Source organism: Ambystoma mexicanum, chromosome 12 (genome assembly GCF_040938575.1).
Source record: "Ambystoma mexicanum isolate Mex_15411 chromosome 12, UKY_AmexF1_1, whole genome shotgun sequence".
In the NCBI taxonomy this organism is placed as follows: Eukaryota; Metazoa; Chordata; class Amphibia; order Caudata; family Ambystomatidae; genus Ambystoma; species Ambystoma mexicanum.
Genome location: NC_090936.1, coordinates 165,946,484 through 165,961,954, shown reverse-complemented (window position 1 = coordinate 165,961,954; position 15,471 = coordinate 165,946,484). Strand labels below are relative to the sequence as shown.

General features: G+C 45.8%; 1 protein-coding gene across 2 annotated transcripts in view; it reads left to right on the top strand.

Moving 5' to 3' along the window:
* The first annotated feature begins 7,179 nt into the window (after positions 1 to 7,179).
* The window catches only part of PTPRR (protein tyrosine phosphatase receptor type R), a 1,074,582-nt gene continuing 1,066,290 nt past the window's right edge, over positions 7,180 to 15,471 (top strand). For both annotated transcript variants that reach the window (XM_069628248.1, XM_069628247.1), the window contains exon 1: positions 7,180 to 7,478. In XM_069628248.1, coding sequence (XP_069484349.1) covers positions 7,400 to 7,478 — 79 coding nt within the window. In that variant the 5' untranslated portion in view covers positions 7,180 to 7,399. The remainder of the gene's footprint in view (positions 7,479 to 15,471) is intronic.

Here is a 15,471-nt window from a genome sequence, read left to right as displayed (position 1 = left end):
GTGATGATGCAGTGATCATTTCTAAAATGAGGATGGGCTTTAGAAAACAACTGGTGATCACTAGAGAATTTAGTATGGAGGTGAAACTTACAAATGATTCCAATAAGCCATGTTGATGGTTTGCATCTGTGAGGAATTCGACTATCCTCACAGGGAGAGTGTGCTTGCCTGGGCTATTTGATTTTTTGTTTATTTAAAAGACCGAATGATGGGAGATCAACCTCCGGAAAAGATGTGGGGCCATTCCCGCACATATTTTCCATGCTCACAGCACAGTACAAAAATAGTAATGTTCTCTGGGAGGACACAGCCTAACAGTGCCGCACTCTCCTGTCATGCGTAGCTGACACCTGACAGCTGTGGGTACATCAAAATCCTGACCGTGGCAGCGTGATTAGCATTTCAAAGCCCTATGGATTTGCATCACCATTGTTACACCTTGCTGGTGGTGGCGAATACTGACGAATGTTAATTAGCAGGCCTCAGGAATGGCCTGGGTGCAGAAAGTGACAATGGAGACCAGACATCTCTTTGGAATGCAATGTGTCAACTTGGTACTAACAACCCTCCATGGTATGAAAGATCAGTGGACGTCCTGTTTGGAACCACTCCTTTCAGAGCATGGAAGTATGTAAATTGTAGGAGACGAAAGTCTGCCTGCAGCCCCCTACTTCAAAGGAGGCCCATGTTGTGATCAAGCGCTGCATAGGGCTCAGTTAATTAGGGAGTCACTTGATGTACAGCAGACAGAGAGACTTAGAAGTATATGTTGTCATCCTTCCCTTGTCTGTTGCCAAGTGCCCTGGTTCTGACCTTAAACATCACTGAAGATTGTTGGTGGGGACCCAAGATTGGTTCATTAAGGTGGGCTTGGCCTACACCAATCGCTGAGGCCCATTTGGACTTAAAAGGGGGCTGAGCCCCTCACTGATCAGATCATCTGAAGACTTTGCAAGGAATAAGAAGGACTCATTTGGACCTGAGCTGAAGGTACGGTCTACCTTACATATTCCGCCAGTGAAGGAAGGCCAGGAGTTCCAAGAGGGAAGCATGATCCCTCCCCTAAACATCTCCCAGGGAACAGAGGGAAATACCGGACTCAGAGGACCTGTCCAGCAGCAGCAGAACAGGCACCCAGTCAGCACAAAGGATGCCTCGGTAGGTTCTGACAGCAAGATTCCTAGGTGGAGAGTGCCGGAGAGTCTATGGACAAAGGACAAGGCCATTGCCTGCTAACACCCTCCTGAGCTTTGGGAAGTCTGCCTTGAAAGAATATGGGCCCTGCGAAGAAGCTAAGAGGAGTGCCGCACAAGCATCATTCAGCGTCCATCTTTTTAAGGACAATTTCGAAACAGTCAAGTGCTCGAACTGCATCCTTCTGCACCGCTGACTGTTGTCATGCCGTAGTTGCCAGAGCCATCTGAGACACCTCAACCAGCATCACAGATCCACCAACCAGCAGAGAGACAATGATTCTTGGACCCGAGCTGCCATGCTGGACAGCCTGCAGATGTCCTTTAGCCTCGCTTGCCGAACTGCCTGTCACCTGGTACCTGCAGCTGTCTCCCACCACTAACTCTGTCTCACGGCTGCAAAGCACACTGGAACTGCCTTGATGCTGTCGAGCACCAGGAACTTCTTCAATACCAGGAACTGAAGGCCCCTAGAGACAGTTACAGCCCTTTGCCCCTTTTGTGTTGAAACCAAATAATCTTGAACTATAAGACTAAATACTTTACCAACTACCCTCTTGTCAGCATCCAGAGTGCATCCCTTTCCTTTGTGAAACTATCTGTCCTCTGGGTTCCTTTGCAGTGTTGCTTGTAATTGTAGTGTGCTAGAACTGTGTCTTTGAGTAATGATAAAGTAGATATGTGTACACAACCTTGACTGGACAGCCCCTTTTATCCTTGGGTAATAATTGTATTTTTGCTGTGTTGCAACTAACCAACTATCCACGACCTTGCAGAGATAAGCCTGCCATTACGTCCACGTTACCAAAATTGGACAAGGAGGTTTATAATTGACTTGTGTTCCAATGTGTTCGGATCCCTTCTGGTGTACTAGAGGTGTGGGTTGATTGAAGGTTTAGAAACCGATATTCATCCCTGGACCACTGGTGCTCCGGAAGTTGATTTGTCACAGCAACCCTTCTCGCAAATTGAGAGCTAATATTCAGATGAATGGTTTATGCCTGCAAAAAGTGACCACTTGTGATTATCTGGCCGTTAAGCTTCAAAGCAATGGAAATTGGTCCTCAAAAATTGTTAAGAAAAAAATAATTTTAAAAAGGCGTGTGGGTGTTCTATCCGCTGTAGGCTCTAGAGGTGGAAACAGACTCCCCCTATCAATCTAAAACACACATAATGTTCTACTGCATTATCTGGCAGTGAACTATGCAGTATGGAAGGGGTAAATATGCAGTATGGAAGGGGTAAAAAAAAGAACTCTGTTGTTGAAAATAAATGTATTAAACAAATTACGGGTCCCCCTCAAAGTACGCCTAATATACCCTTGTTCATAGAAACAGGAGTTCAAAATATTAGTTTAAAGTACGAAGTAAACCATTGTTATATTCGCCACATCAACAAAAATATGATCATCTCAACCTGCAGATAGAAATTATGTAGGGTATTATTGACGGTTAAGGTGAGAGGACATGGACAAGGTGTAACCGTGTTATTGACACTCTGATCACCTCAGGATATGAGAATTTAGTCAAAGGAGAGACACAGATAACTGATCAGATAATAAATTATATCAAAAGACAGTTAAATATGTTAAGGTTGGAGACATTTATTTCTATGGGGTGAAATAGCCCTGAATGCCATACTTAAAGGCCAGAGTCAGTATGAGGGCTCCCCAAAATAAAAGGCCTGCCTTGAATTAACATGGAAATTAGGTTCTGCAATTTCAAAGCGAAAGGGGGTGAAATTAAGCATCAAAACATGGAGATGTCTAAAGATCTTAATTGCCTTGCTTGAGGGAAAGACATGAGACAACATTTGCAAAAAAGCTTGGAGAGATGAAGTTATATTGTCAGAACTAGCAGTATCCAGAATGTTAAAGGAAAATGCCAAGATTGTGAGCAAGCCTGCGCAGAACAATGGAGCCTGTTACTGTGACAGAGATAATTGCATGTAAAATCAATTTTTTCCCTTTCAGGTAAAGATATGCTCCTCAAAATGTGTGCATGAGTTTTAATATATGAGCTGGAGTTCTCTCCATCAGTAGCCAATCAAAGAGGAAACCATAACTCACAGGATCTACAAGGAGATATGAATTGCAGCAGAATGAAGGCTTCATGGCTGAAACTTACCCCAGTGACATTGCAATTGCACCTTTAAAATGAACACTTTAAGCATTCAGACGTACAGCTAAAGTCTCTAAATATATAATTATGTTGCCTTCTGTAATCACTGTTTGCAGGAAAATACTTTTGTAAGGGTTTACATGTTCAGATTGTGTGCATTTACAAGGGTTAATTAAAGGAAAACATGTTTTCATTAAAGGCAGGTCCAAATCTTGGTTTTTTGGTTTTGTTTCTCTGCTATGGGTCCTTTAATGTGAAACTAGATTTGAAAGCCTGTTCACATGGGAATGGAAGTCTGGTCACCACTTCAAACATGAGGCCATTCTGTTACAAATACAAACGGAAGGCTGGTAGAGATAATTTTGGTGCAGGGCGCGAGTTAAGGAATTGCCCTGCTCCCCAGCTTTTATGACTCAAACCACTTAGGCCGTAAAAAGACTGGCCATTAGCCCTTGAAGCCTTGGGCTAATCTAAACAAAAGAACCCCTCTGGAGGTCACAGCCAATCACAGATCCATTACAAGGGTGGGGGCCAGAGCTAAGGAGTAGTTTCACTACCATTGTACAAAACAGAAGATATGCTGTTTATGGGATAACTTTGGCAATATATATTGCACACTATTCATGTTTGGATTTCTGAAAAGCTGTAAGTGAGCTTCTTCTGGTGAACCAAAAACAATTTTGGTGACACCAACATATCAAGAGTTATGAAGAAAAACTTGACGTGGGTCCCTGTATAAATGTAACAACCATAACAATTTGAGGAAATATGAAAAATGTGATCCATATTCCGCCCAATGAGCGCCATATTTTTCATTAATATAGTTTGGGTGCAAACGATAAAATATTGTAGCTTCGCACCAGTAGGTCGCACAGACACTTGACAAAGTTTATGCAATTCACTGAAAAATTTAGTATTAAAAAAATGCTGTCATATGTGTTCAAATATGAAGAGAAAGGGCATTTGTCATACAGTGAGATTTTCATGTGCAAAAACCAGACCCAGACCTTTGTCCAGGTTATGTGATGGATTGGGTTTTCTCCCCTGGCTTCCCAAAACACTGCCACATTCTGTTGACCTATCGGCCCACAGATGGGAGGCAACCCTTGAGAACAGCCCAATCCATATGGTCAGGACTATGACACAACTACAATGTCACTTGCCTTATAAATAAGTCACTCTGCCTCTCATTAAATCAATTATTTTCCACATTTATTTCACAGGATTTGGATAGTTGGAATTTGAAACCAACTAACTCTTCCCAGATCCTTGTGAGTCATTATAGTTATAAAGTGTTCCCCAAAGATGTAATTTCATTGTGAGCTGAAAAACGAATTTGTCCGTGTATTTAAATGGTGTCCTACAAAATGAATTTCTATCTGCGTCTATATTGTCTCCTGTTATTTATCTGCCATCGTAACCTGAAAACTGATTTTCCCATTGTGAGTTCTCCATTGCCTAGAACTGGCCTGTCATTTGCAGCCTTACTAAAAACGAATGTTATTTGCATTTTCTTTTCCGTTGAAAGTGAGCTTAACCTTTTGAAAACCGTTTTTCCTAGTCTGTTCCTCTTCCCCTAATGTATTGTGAGAACAAATTTCCAATTGCATTCCCTTTCCATTTGCCCATGTGTTGCATATCCTAAAATCGATTTTGCTATTGTGTGCTGGTTAGTATGTTCTAAAGCCCTATTTGGCTCCTAAATAGAAGCAGCACAAAGTGTCTATTGAGCTGTCCCATAGCAGTTGTCCTAACTAGTTAAAAAACAATTTTTCCTGGTGCAGAAAAACAAATTGCCCCATTCATTGCTGGCTTCCCATATTGTTTCTGAAAACCGCACTCAAAATCCGATTTTAACCATGTCCTTGCCACTGCCTTCCATCCCAAGCTGACAAGCCTAGTGAAGGTCTAGTGGGGTGAGTGTTGCTGGGACCCCGGGTTAATGGCGCAATACAAAAATTTAGATAGATAGATAGATAGATAGATAGATAGATAGATAGATAGATAGATAGATAGACAGACAGACAGACAGATAGACTGACTCAAGAATCGTATGTGTGTGCATACACTTTCCTGTGGGTTGCATTCATTTTCATAGTGTTTTGAATTGTCTTGATAGTTGAGAGAAGTAAAAAGTAAATCTTTGTGATATACAGTTGTCTCAGTGTGCCGCATGACCAAAAAGGACTCTGAAATTTGTGTTGTCACAACTGGGTGTCTATTGTAACTGTTTATTCAATTTTCCAATGAAATCATAAATCAATAAAATATTCATTGATAACACACCGGCCTGGTTCCTAGTCTACTGTGACACTGGGTGCTTGTGGAGGTTGGGCGCGAGACGGGTTGCAGACCTCCTTAAAAAGAATCTAAATTATAAAATAAAAAGCCATTTTATTGTGTGCCACATTGGTTGCAGGGGCAAGAGATTCCTGACTTGCGTGTGCTGTATAATATATCGTGACATTCTAGATACAACCAATCTGTCGAGATGTCCTGGTTAAACCACTTTTAAAGCTGATCCTTTCCCAGAGGGATGCCTCAATCATATAGGTCTTAATTTTGCATGAGCACTTTACATAAAATGCAGGTTCAACTTTTTCCCAGTGGCAGATCAGGTGAGTAAGTGGTCTCCTGGCACTACACACATCTGTTTGATTTTCCCACAAGAGGGGGAGAGCACAAAACACTTACTTCTTGAATGTCCTAAATACACTAATGTAAGAAAGTGATGGTTAATCCTAATATGTATTTAGTATCAAGTCAACAATGTGGCTGACGCGTATACATTGTGTAAAATGATGCATCACGGTGAGGTAGTGTTGGCGGTTTCCAGTTTTCTACTTAAAGCTGGCGGATTAGACACAAAGAATGAATTTTGCCCACCAGGCTCCAGACTGCTCTATAAATAAGGGAAATTGCTGTAGAATATATATCCAAAAGGGTTTTACCTGTTTTAGCCATTGTTGATGTTGCCAAATGTATTTACTTGGTGGTTTTTTATATTTTCAAAGGATACTTTTAACTGTGTGGTGCTTTTTATTTGTGCAATTCTTGAAATACGGCAATATGCAATAGGTAACGATATTTCAATACTGATGAGAAAGTACATTGTATGTGAGATTGTCAGTTGCATGTGTACAAGCCTCTATGCCTAAAATGCCGAAATAAATCATACATAACTAACTACAATAACTATAGAACAGACACATTCTTCCGCCGCGTGCTCTGCCTAACTATTTAAAATATCACCATCTAGATAGGAAGGGGAAAGGCAATGGCGGCTGCTTTCTGAGTTTGTCACGTCACATTACAAGAAAAACAATATGTGCTTTGGCATTAATTTAGAACAATTGATTGTACACGAGGCGTCAATGAATGCGTTGCATCACCTGGCTGCTTTTCAACTCCCCAGTAGAGAGACCCCAACATTAATGAATGTAAGTTGTATTGAACTAATAACAATTATTGTCATATCAACTTTATCATGATTACTGTTACTATCGTGGTGCGCTAATTCGAATAGATGCTGTGTGTGCTTTTGCAGCCAGATTGGTTTACTGAGCTTGAAACACATCTCATCTGCTCTTGTCTTCACCTGAACTCGGGCTCCTGGAAGCTGAACGCTCCGCTGGTGCTACCCGCCCTGGCAGTGTGTAGGGAGCAACCCTCAGAAGAGGCATTAGCAGTCCCCGGGGCCTCTGGCCTTAGTTTGAAAGCCCCCGCTTATCAGAGCCCTTTCCGGCTGTGGCGATTGGGCTGCACGGCCAGATGAAGGCGACGCGAGCGAGCTCGAACTGCAGCAGCTGCGCTTCTCCCGCTTGAATTATGCAGCAACTTTCCCCGGGAGCGCGCGCGCGCGCGAGGGCGCGCTCGGTGCTGGAGGGGGAGCTGAGGCGCTCGAGTCCGGGCAGGTGGGGCGCGCGCGCGCCTCTCACAGCCTCCTCTGAAGAGCTGCACAGTGCGGGAGCGCTGGGGGAGCAGTGGCCACTGCGCGAGAGTTAGGAGCACTGGAAGGGTAGGGACCGTGCCACCGGGAGCAGTGACACCCAGGCTGGCCGCAGAGAGCCGTGGCTGCCTGTAAGGATGCTGCTGCCGCTCCCCTGGCCGGGGGTGCCCTGGCTGCCCGCTCTATGGCTGCTGCTGCTTCGGCTGCACGTCGCAGGTAGGACCAGTCGATCCGCGAGGAGAGGGGCTGGGTGGCAGAGCTCAGCAGCACCTGTTGTGTGTGTGTGTGTGGTGGGGGGGGGTGGGGGATTTGATTCTCGGGGTAGCAGCACAGTGTTCACATGGGTGCTACCTACAGCCTCCCACCCCTACTCTCAGCCAGTGACAGTGGGCTTGTCTGCAGGGTACCGCCACCTGCACGCGCTGGCGAGGCCCTACTCACCTGCATCTGGAGGGAGCGCGCTTACCTGCGCAGCTCGGCAGATGGGCGCAAGCAGCGTCCCGCTCAGGGGAGGCAGCCTATCAAAGCCTACCTCGAACGCAGGACGGCCTCTGACTGGACAGGAGACCCGTCAATACATCGGAATCTCCAGTACAATTCCTAGATGTATTGCCGGGCAGTTTCAGCACCCTGGACAGCGTCTGCAGCTTCGCAGTTACAGGGGCACAGCAATTACTAGTGTAACACGTTAACTAGTGAGGTGCACCTGCATTCTTATGCATACGTTTGTAAGCTATTGAAATCTTGATGGGGGTTAGTATTTGCATGTCAGGGGAGTGATTGGAAGAGTGTGAGGGGTGTACAGGAGACTGCTCATTCTCACAGCAGTTCTTACTGGGTACTTTTAGACGTTAAGGAGAGAGTTAACTGCTTGTAACATTGAAGCTGCAATAGAACAGTACCATAAGAATGTGTAAAGAAGTTGGATGCCCCCCACAAGTTTGTTTGCCACCCCCCCCCAGTATTTTAAGGGTTGGACCCCCCCCTCTGTCGGACATTTTAGCCTAGGTGCACGCCTGGTGGAAGACGTGTACCTCCACAACACTGGAATCTCCACAGTCCTTTCATAAACCACTCTTCATCCCCCCTGGGTGTCCTGAAAACCCTCAACTAGTCGTTGACCAGCAGACCTTGAACCCGGTAATAGTCATATATCCACAGCCCTCCTGTCCACCGTCCTTGGGTGCCCCCCATCCTCCTTTCCGCAGCCCTGCGGTAGGACACCAGTCTAAAATTCGGGGATTAGCACTTCTTCACATCCCTGAGTCAGTCATATATCCACAGCTCTGAAGTAAACCACCTTCCTATTGGCTTGCATAGCCCCTGTACGCAGCTGCAAGGTAAGTATGTCTTCACAGCCTTAGGATGAACACCTGTCCAGAGGTCCTGGGATATACTCCTGCCACATCCAAGGGTAACACCATACCCACAGCCCCGGGGAATCCCCTGTCCCCTGCCTTGCCTAATAAGCACATACCCAGAGCCTATGAAAAAAAAGAATATCCAAAGCCACCTTCCCACGGCCCTTTGGGGAACCCTGTCCCAGAGCCCTGGCATGACCACAGTTCACAAAGCTACCCCGGCTATATATGCACCGCCCTGGGATCAGCATGTGTCCAACCATATCCGCAGCCCTGGGACATCCTTCTGGAAATTGCCTTCCCACCCTCCTATAGCCACCACCCTATATCCACCACGCTATAGCCACCACCATGTGATTGCCACCTCTCCCCATTTCTGGCCTTCCTTTCTTCCTGCGGACCTGGGAGAACCTTGTGTACACACTCTTCTGGACCTTACCTGTCTAAAGTCATCAAAAAGCCTTGTCTGCAAGGCCTCCATATGACCATGTATATCTGCAGCGCGGGGATGGCTACCTGTTCGAAATCCTTTTTATAGTTTCCTGTCCACTGCCCTGGTTTATATCAATATCCACCACCCTGGGAAAACCAACTGTCCGCAGCACTGGTAAAGCCACCTGGCCACTGCCATGCAGTAGACACATCATTATAGTGTTTCGATAATTATATGCCTGCAACTCCAATATGGGTCCTTGCCGCTCAATCATGCTGTGGTTTACAATCCACAGTCCTGCGGCAACTGCTTGTCACCACATCTATATTGCCATGTAGCTGTTTCATGTTATACCCTTGAATAATCGCATGGCCAGCGCCCTGGGGTGGACCACACTTCCCCACATCCACACTGTAGTCACCCCCCCCCCCGAGCCTGGGGTTCTTGTCGACAGCCCAGGGAAAATCACACGTCCTTAGTCCTGGGATAGCGATTTCTGCACAGACTTGGGATTGCAGCTGTCCACAGCCTAGGGGTAGCCACCTAGCCTAATACCTGTGATAAATACATGCCCATGTTGTCGAGGCAGCCACATGTCTGCAGTCCTGCGATAATCATCTTTCCACAGCCGCGGCATAGTCAACCGTCCTACGCTTAGGGATCAATACATGTATGTCTCAGTTCTTGGGGGAGACACTTGTCTACAGTCATGCACTGATCTCCTGTCTGCAGCCTTTTGCTGTCATTCTTCTTAGATCTAGCATAACCACATGGCCTCGGCACATGTCGGTATACATATAAGTCCTGTGCCCTGGCAAATATCTGCCCATATCGTTGGATTCGCCATGGAGATGCGAGAGCACCCTGTCCACATCCCTTCAGTAGCTATGGGGTGCTGACCCCGCCTCAGAGCAGGGATTGCCTCATATCCACATCCCTCGGGTGTCCTCCTGCCCAGATCTTAGAGATAGGTAGCCAGTCACAGCCCCAGGATAGTCACTGAAGTCTTGGAAAGGCCAAATATTCTCAACTGGAGATCTATTCCATGCACCACTCCTGCAATTCCCTGTGGTGGACAGTAAGAACACCATGGCCAAAGCCAACACACACCCCTGGAATGCAAACATATGCCACATAATATATTCCAGTGCTTTGCACCTTTGCCTCAACATGTCTGCCCAACCTACTGCCAATACGTCTGCACACTTTCCATTTAATGTTTGTTCTGGGTGACCTTTCTGCCGGTTCCATTTACTTGTGAATTGCCCTCGAGCAAGCTGGTGAACCACTCGTTGTACCCCAAATACAGCAGGTACACAGGACGTTTGCAACACCTGAGTATGACTGGGGAATGCATGATCATATTGCACTGTGCACAATTGCACTCCCATCTATCCCAAAATCAGATTGTGCAATAACAATGATATCTCCTAGCTTTGGTGTTCTTTTGTTTAGACTGTGGCGTGCTTGATAGTAACAGCATTAGCAGTAATGCAATCTTCAAGCCCACCCCCCAGATGGTATAGTCATGCATAGTGTTACTGATAAGATAACTCGGCGAGTTAAGCGCTTAATTCCAAGTTCTTTGTGAGACTTGCGGTCAGTCACAGGTTCAACTCCTAGCAGAGCTGACTCTGAGGTCCATACATTGAGTACCTTTGGAATGTGCAATGATAAACGCCTGCTACTACATTGCTTGCAAGTGGAAGAACCCATTAACTATTGAATTCATAATATTGGTTCCCTGAAAGGTATAGCAATCCACCAAAAAGGCACTGCTTCGAAAACCCTCATGGCTTCACGCATCACTGTCAGCAGCGTTGGTCTGCTGCATATACTGGTCAATTTCACACACATTTTCACTGCAGTGAAAAAGGAATGCCTTGAAGTTGTCTTATCACTGTTTAACATGTCTTGGTTATTTCAAGCAATGCTGCCATGCGCTGTCCAGTGCCTTGCGTGTTGCTGGCTCTCTCATCATCCTGCGGGCCTCCTCCTTTCTCTCACGGTTGATGAATATTGACACAGGGGCTTTGCTGTAGGGTGAATTATTGTTGCAGTGTTTGGGGCCTTCTAATGAGTGTGGCAGTATTTCCTTTGCGTGCGGGGCAATGGCAGAGTCCATCCCCATGCATTGGGACCATAGTACTCCATGGGGGATTTGGAGGTATTAACTTCAACCAACACGGGTGGACACGGGTTTACTGCCACTTTTTACCGCACCGTCAAACTCGTAATGAAGTGCTTGGTGTAAGAGACTGAGGCTCACGGCCTAATGAAGGTCTAGTAAGATTTCTGAACGCCAAGACATCTTATTAACCGTGCTCTATAGGCAACATGCATAGGTATTGGACTTAAGTATTGAATTGCTTGTTCCCCATGCATTTATCCCCATATAATACCCCAACAGTAGCAACAGGATTGGAAAGGTATTCGGGCCATACTATTATGATAGATTTATGATGTTGCAAAATTAAAAGTTTAGTAAATATGTATATTTTCTAGATATGTGCATAGTTACTATGTCTAGTGATTGTTGACTTTTTTTAATATTTATTTATTTACAATTATATATACAAACATTCGATAGATAAATGAGCAAGTATAAGAAAAAAGCAGATAAAAAACTGTTTAAACGGAGTCATTAAACAAATTCCAAATATTTTCATACAATGACAACTTATGTTTCAATTTGTAGATTCATTTTTCAGTTCTCGACAGACAGTGCATCTCCTGAAGCATATCTTCAAATGAAGGGGGCACCTGGCTTTTCCAACTTCACAGTATAATCCTTTTCGCTACAATGGTTGATCGAAAAAAACATTTTTTGAGGCCAGAGCTAAGGTCAGAGAACCCTGCATCATCACCTAGGTCCACTGTCTTGAAATCCAATACACACCCCCCACCAGTAATCTTATCACATACATCACAGACATCACTCCAAAAACCTCTGACTCTCACACAGCTCCACAACATGTGTTCCAATGATCCAATCTCCTGAACACACCCCCAACACTCATCACTGTCCAACATGCCTCTCTTATGTAATGTTTCCGGAAACATTAGATTGTTGACATTTTTGATTGCGTCTGTTTTTTTTTATAATCGTTTTTAGTTTATTTTTGGAACAGTATTCGTTTTTGATTATAACAAAAAATCCTAAATGCAATATTTGTATAATCTTTCAATCTCGTTGATTGTGGTGTTGTGATTGTACATAGTGTAGGTGTGTTACGTTTAATAATTCTATCGTGATAAAGTGAAATGGTCCCACCTTGGGAGCCACCCTCTGATAGACCCAGCCTCTGCGTCATTTTGTCAACGTAGGTTCAAGTATTTAATAAAATGATGACATTGTCTGTCTGATTTTTCCAATATTTAGCCAACGGTTGAAGTTGGCTCTTGGCACTAAGCTGTTTTTTAGCAGTGACCGCATTTTGGCCGCTTTGTGCAATGTATGGCCCTTTCTTCGTGGCGTTAGCCGCCCCCCACCGTTCCAAGGGCTGGAACGGGGGTAAAGCCTGGCAGCCAGAGTTAACGGCCAGAGTGAAGCAAAGTGAGGTGGTTAACCCCCATTCCAGTCCCTGGGATGGGGTGCTAACGCCATTAGCACTGCAGGTTACCAAAGCGAATGAAAAAACGTATCAGAGCCGCTGTCCATGGAACACAAGCTGAGAATAGCGGTTTCCACCCACATCCACATTTCATGGAACCTGATTGGTGAGGGGAGCAGACAATAGGGTTCCATGAAATGTGCGCTGAACCCCCCCAACCCCCGTGCTGATCTACATTTGGCATGTACAGTATCAGAATGGCCTCTCGACCCATAGCTCCATTCATCAGTGCACATCTGGCGTCCCCCTTAGTTTTTAAAGCCCTCACTTGAAATTGTGCCCCCCCTAAACGCCCCGAAATGACCATAAGATCTCCCCTTTCAAACCAGAAGTGAAGAAATCACATGTTTGCTGATCCTTTTATACTTCAACACATTTCTTGGAAGAAAAGTGGTGGCCCTCTTTTCCATGTTATTGGTGAATGCACATACACACGCCCACTTGGACTACCGAAGCGGGGCCAGTTGGGCTTCCTGAAGTGTAACTGAAAGAAACACATCTGCTTGAGCCAAAATGTATCAGAACTCTGTCAATATTCTCACCCCCGTGGATTGTCTTCATATCAGATGGTTGCGGAAGAGCAAGGGTTGGAGCCATTTGCGATCCTTGCAGACGCCAAGTCTTGGGAGGATAGCACAGGGGCAACGTGCTCGCCTTGGAAGCAAGACGACATGGAGCAACACAGGTGCGGACCCCGGGTCCGCACTTAGTAATCTCTGGGTATTAAGCGCGTTATAAATAACCTATCATATCATATCCACAGATGCCAACTGTTGGCGGAATCAATTCTGAAAAGATGAACTTGTATATGGAGAGTTATTGCCAGTGGTCGAAGTGAGCGGGAGCGGTTGGGAGCGCTGCTCCTATACTTTTTTAAATTACGTTTTACTGTTCCTGTACTTTTATTTTAAAATGAAACTGTTCCAGAATGGTTTCATTTTAAAATGAAAGTCTAGGAAGCAGTTGAAACTTGCACTTTCAGTGCAGTGCACTGAACGTTTCCTAAAACAACAGGTGCATGTGTTTGGGTGTTTGTATTTTGCATTGGAGGGGGCCTAGTGATGGGGTATGTGGGGAACGGGGCAGGCCAGTAGGAAACATAGTTCCACTACTTCTTTTCATACACTTCGAACACTGGTTATTGCTTCAAAATGACTGTGTCCCGCTGACCGTAGGCATCTGATCGGTTTGTAGGACATCAATAGTTTGCCAAGCTGTACTGGTGCACGGCCATGCAGGACTTGCTGAACGGGATCCATGATCCATTTGTCTGGGAGGCTGCGGTTAAGGAGGTTTCCTCCGTCTCAGTTTTCCTCCCCCTTATTCAATCCAGGAACAGGTAGGCACCACAATCTCCCCTGCCTCTTCGCACCCCTTAAGTTTCAGCCCTGCTGCCAGCCAGTTGAGTTATCCCGGCTCACTGTGGCATCATAACTAGTAGCATCCTGAGAGTGGTGACGGCAATGCTTGGCATCAACAGACAGGGTGCCCTGCCTCTGTACCTCGAATTGGGGCTTATTGAGCGGGTGAAGATAAAAGCAGGCCTGGGCATCCACAGCTGCAGATCTAAGCCCTGGCATCACCCAATCACTTGAACCGCTCCATGTGCCACTACTGTGCAAGGATATTTCTGAACAAAGCAAGTAGCAGCCTGGTGCCATCTCCCTGGTGAACAAGGCCGAAATGGGACATCCCTGCAGGCATTAAGCATTAACCTAGACCCCCCATGGCTGTTTGATGAAGCATGGCCTTTTATTTGTCAAATTCAGCTTCTCAATAGCAAAGCCTTTCTTTCTTTACAAAGTAAAGAGTCTGCCATCAGAACAGTGGCCATCGTTCTATCGCATAGTGGAAAATGGCATCCTCCTGGAGAGATTTCCTAAGAGATAACAGGTGAGGAAAAAATATCGTCTGCAGGTGCCCAAATCTCAAAAGGAAGGAATAAGCAAAGCGTAAGAAGTAATATGAAACATGAAAGCCGCATACACTGCCCATACAGTCAGGCTCCAGAGACCACTGGCCCAAGGTGCTGCCGACGACCCTCCATGAGATCCCAAAACCACCCCAGAATCTTTAGAGGGGGTATCCGATTCTACGCCATCCTGGGAAAATACTCCCATCACCATCAGGAGTTGGGGTGGTAAGACCAGGGAAGTTATAGGGGCAGGTATCATTTAGGCACCCATTTCATCATTTGTCCAATGTGCAATAACGCCTGGTTGCAACATTTGAGGGCTGGGAGCAGAACGCTAGATTACCTGACCAGGAGCTACATGTCCCAGAAACCTTTTCACCTCTCGCAGCCACTGGGATCATTCTGGGTGATCCTCTGTGAAGACGCAAGCCGCACCCAAAGCCGAAGCTTGTGCTAGACTGTTTCCTGTTGCCAGGAAAACATTTCGGCCATGGCGATCCACACAGCAGCGTCATCTCCATTTCCCTGCGACTTCAGCTACAGATAGCAGTGGAGACTTGGGGATCTCTGCCCGTGGTTCTACCACGGCCAGGGCCCAATGTAGACTGCCCTCCTTTACCATGAACTCTGCTGCTCTCACACTAGGGGCCTCATTACGACCCAGGCGGAAAACCATGGTGCTATTAGCACAATGGTCCATGCCGGTAACTTACCGACTCCGCCATGGAGAAAGGGGGAATTACCACCCCATTACAAGGTTGGCGGGGCGGTAATTCCCCCTTCCTCCATGGCCCTTCCCCATTCCCATTTCTGCCCCATAGGGCTCAATGGGAATGGGGAAGGCACTAAGTACGGTACCGCAAATTGCGGTGCCATACTTAGCACC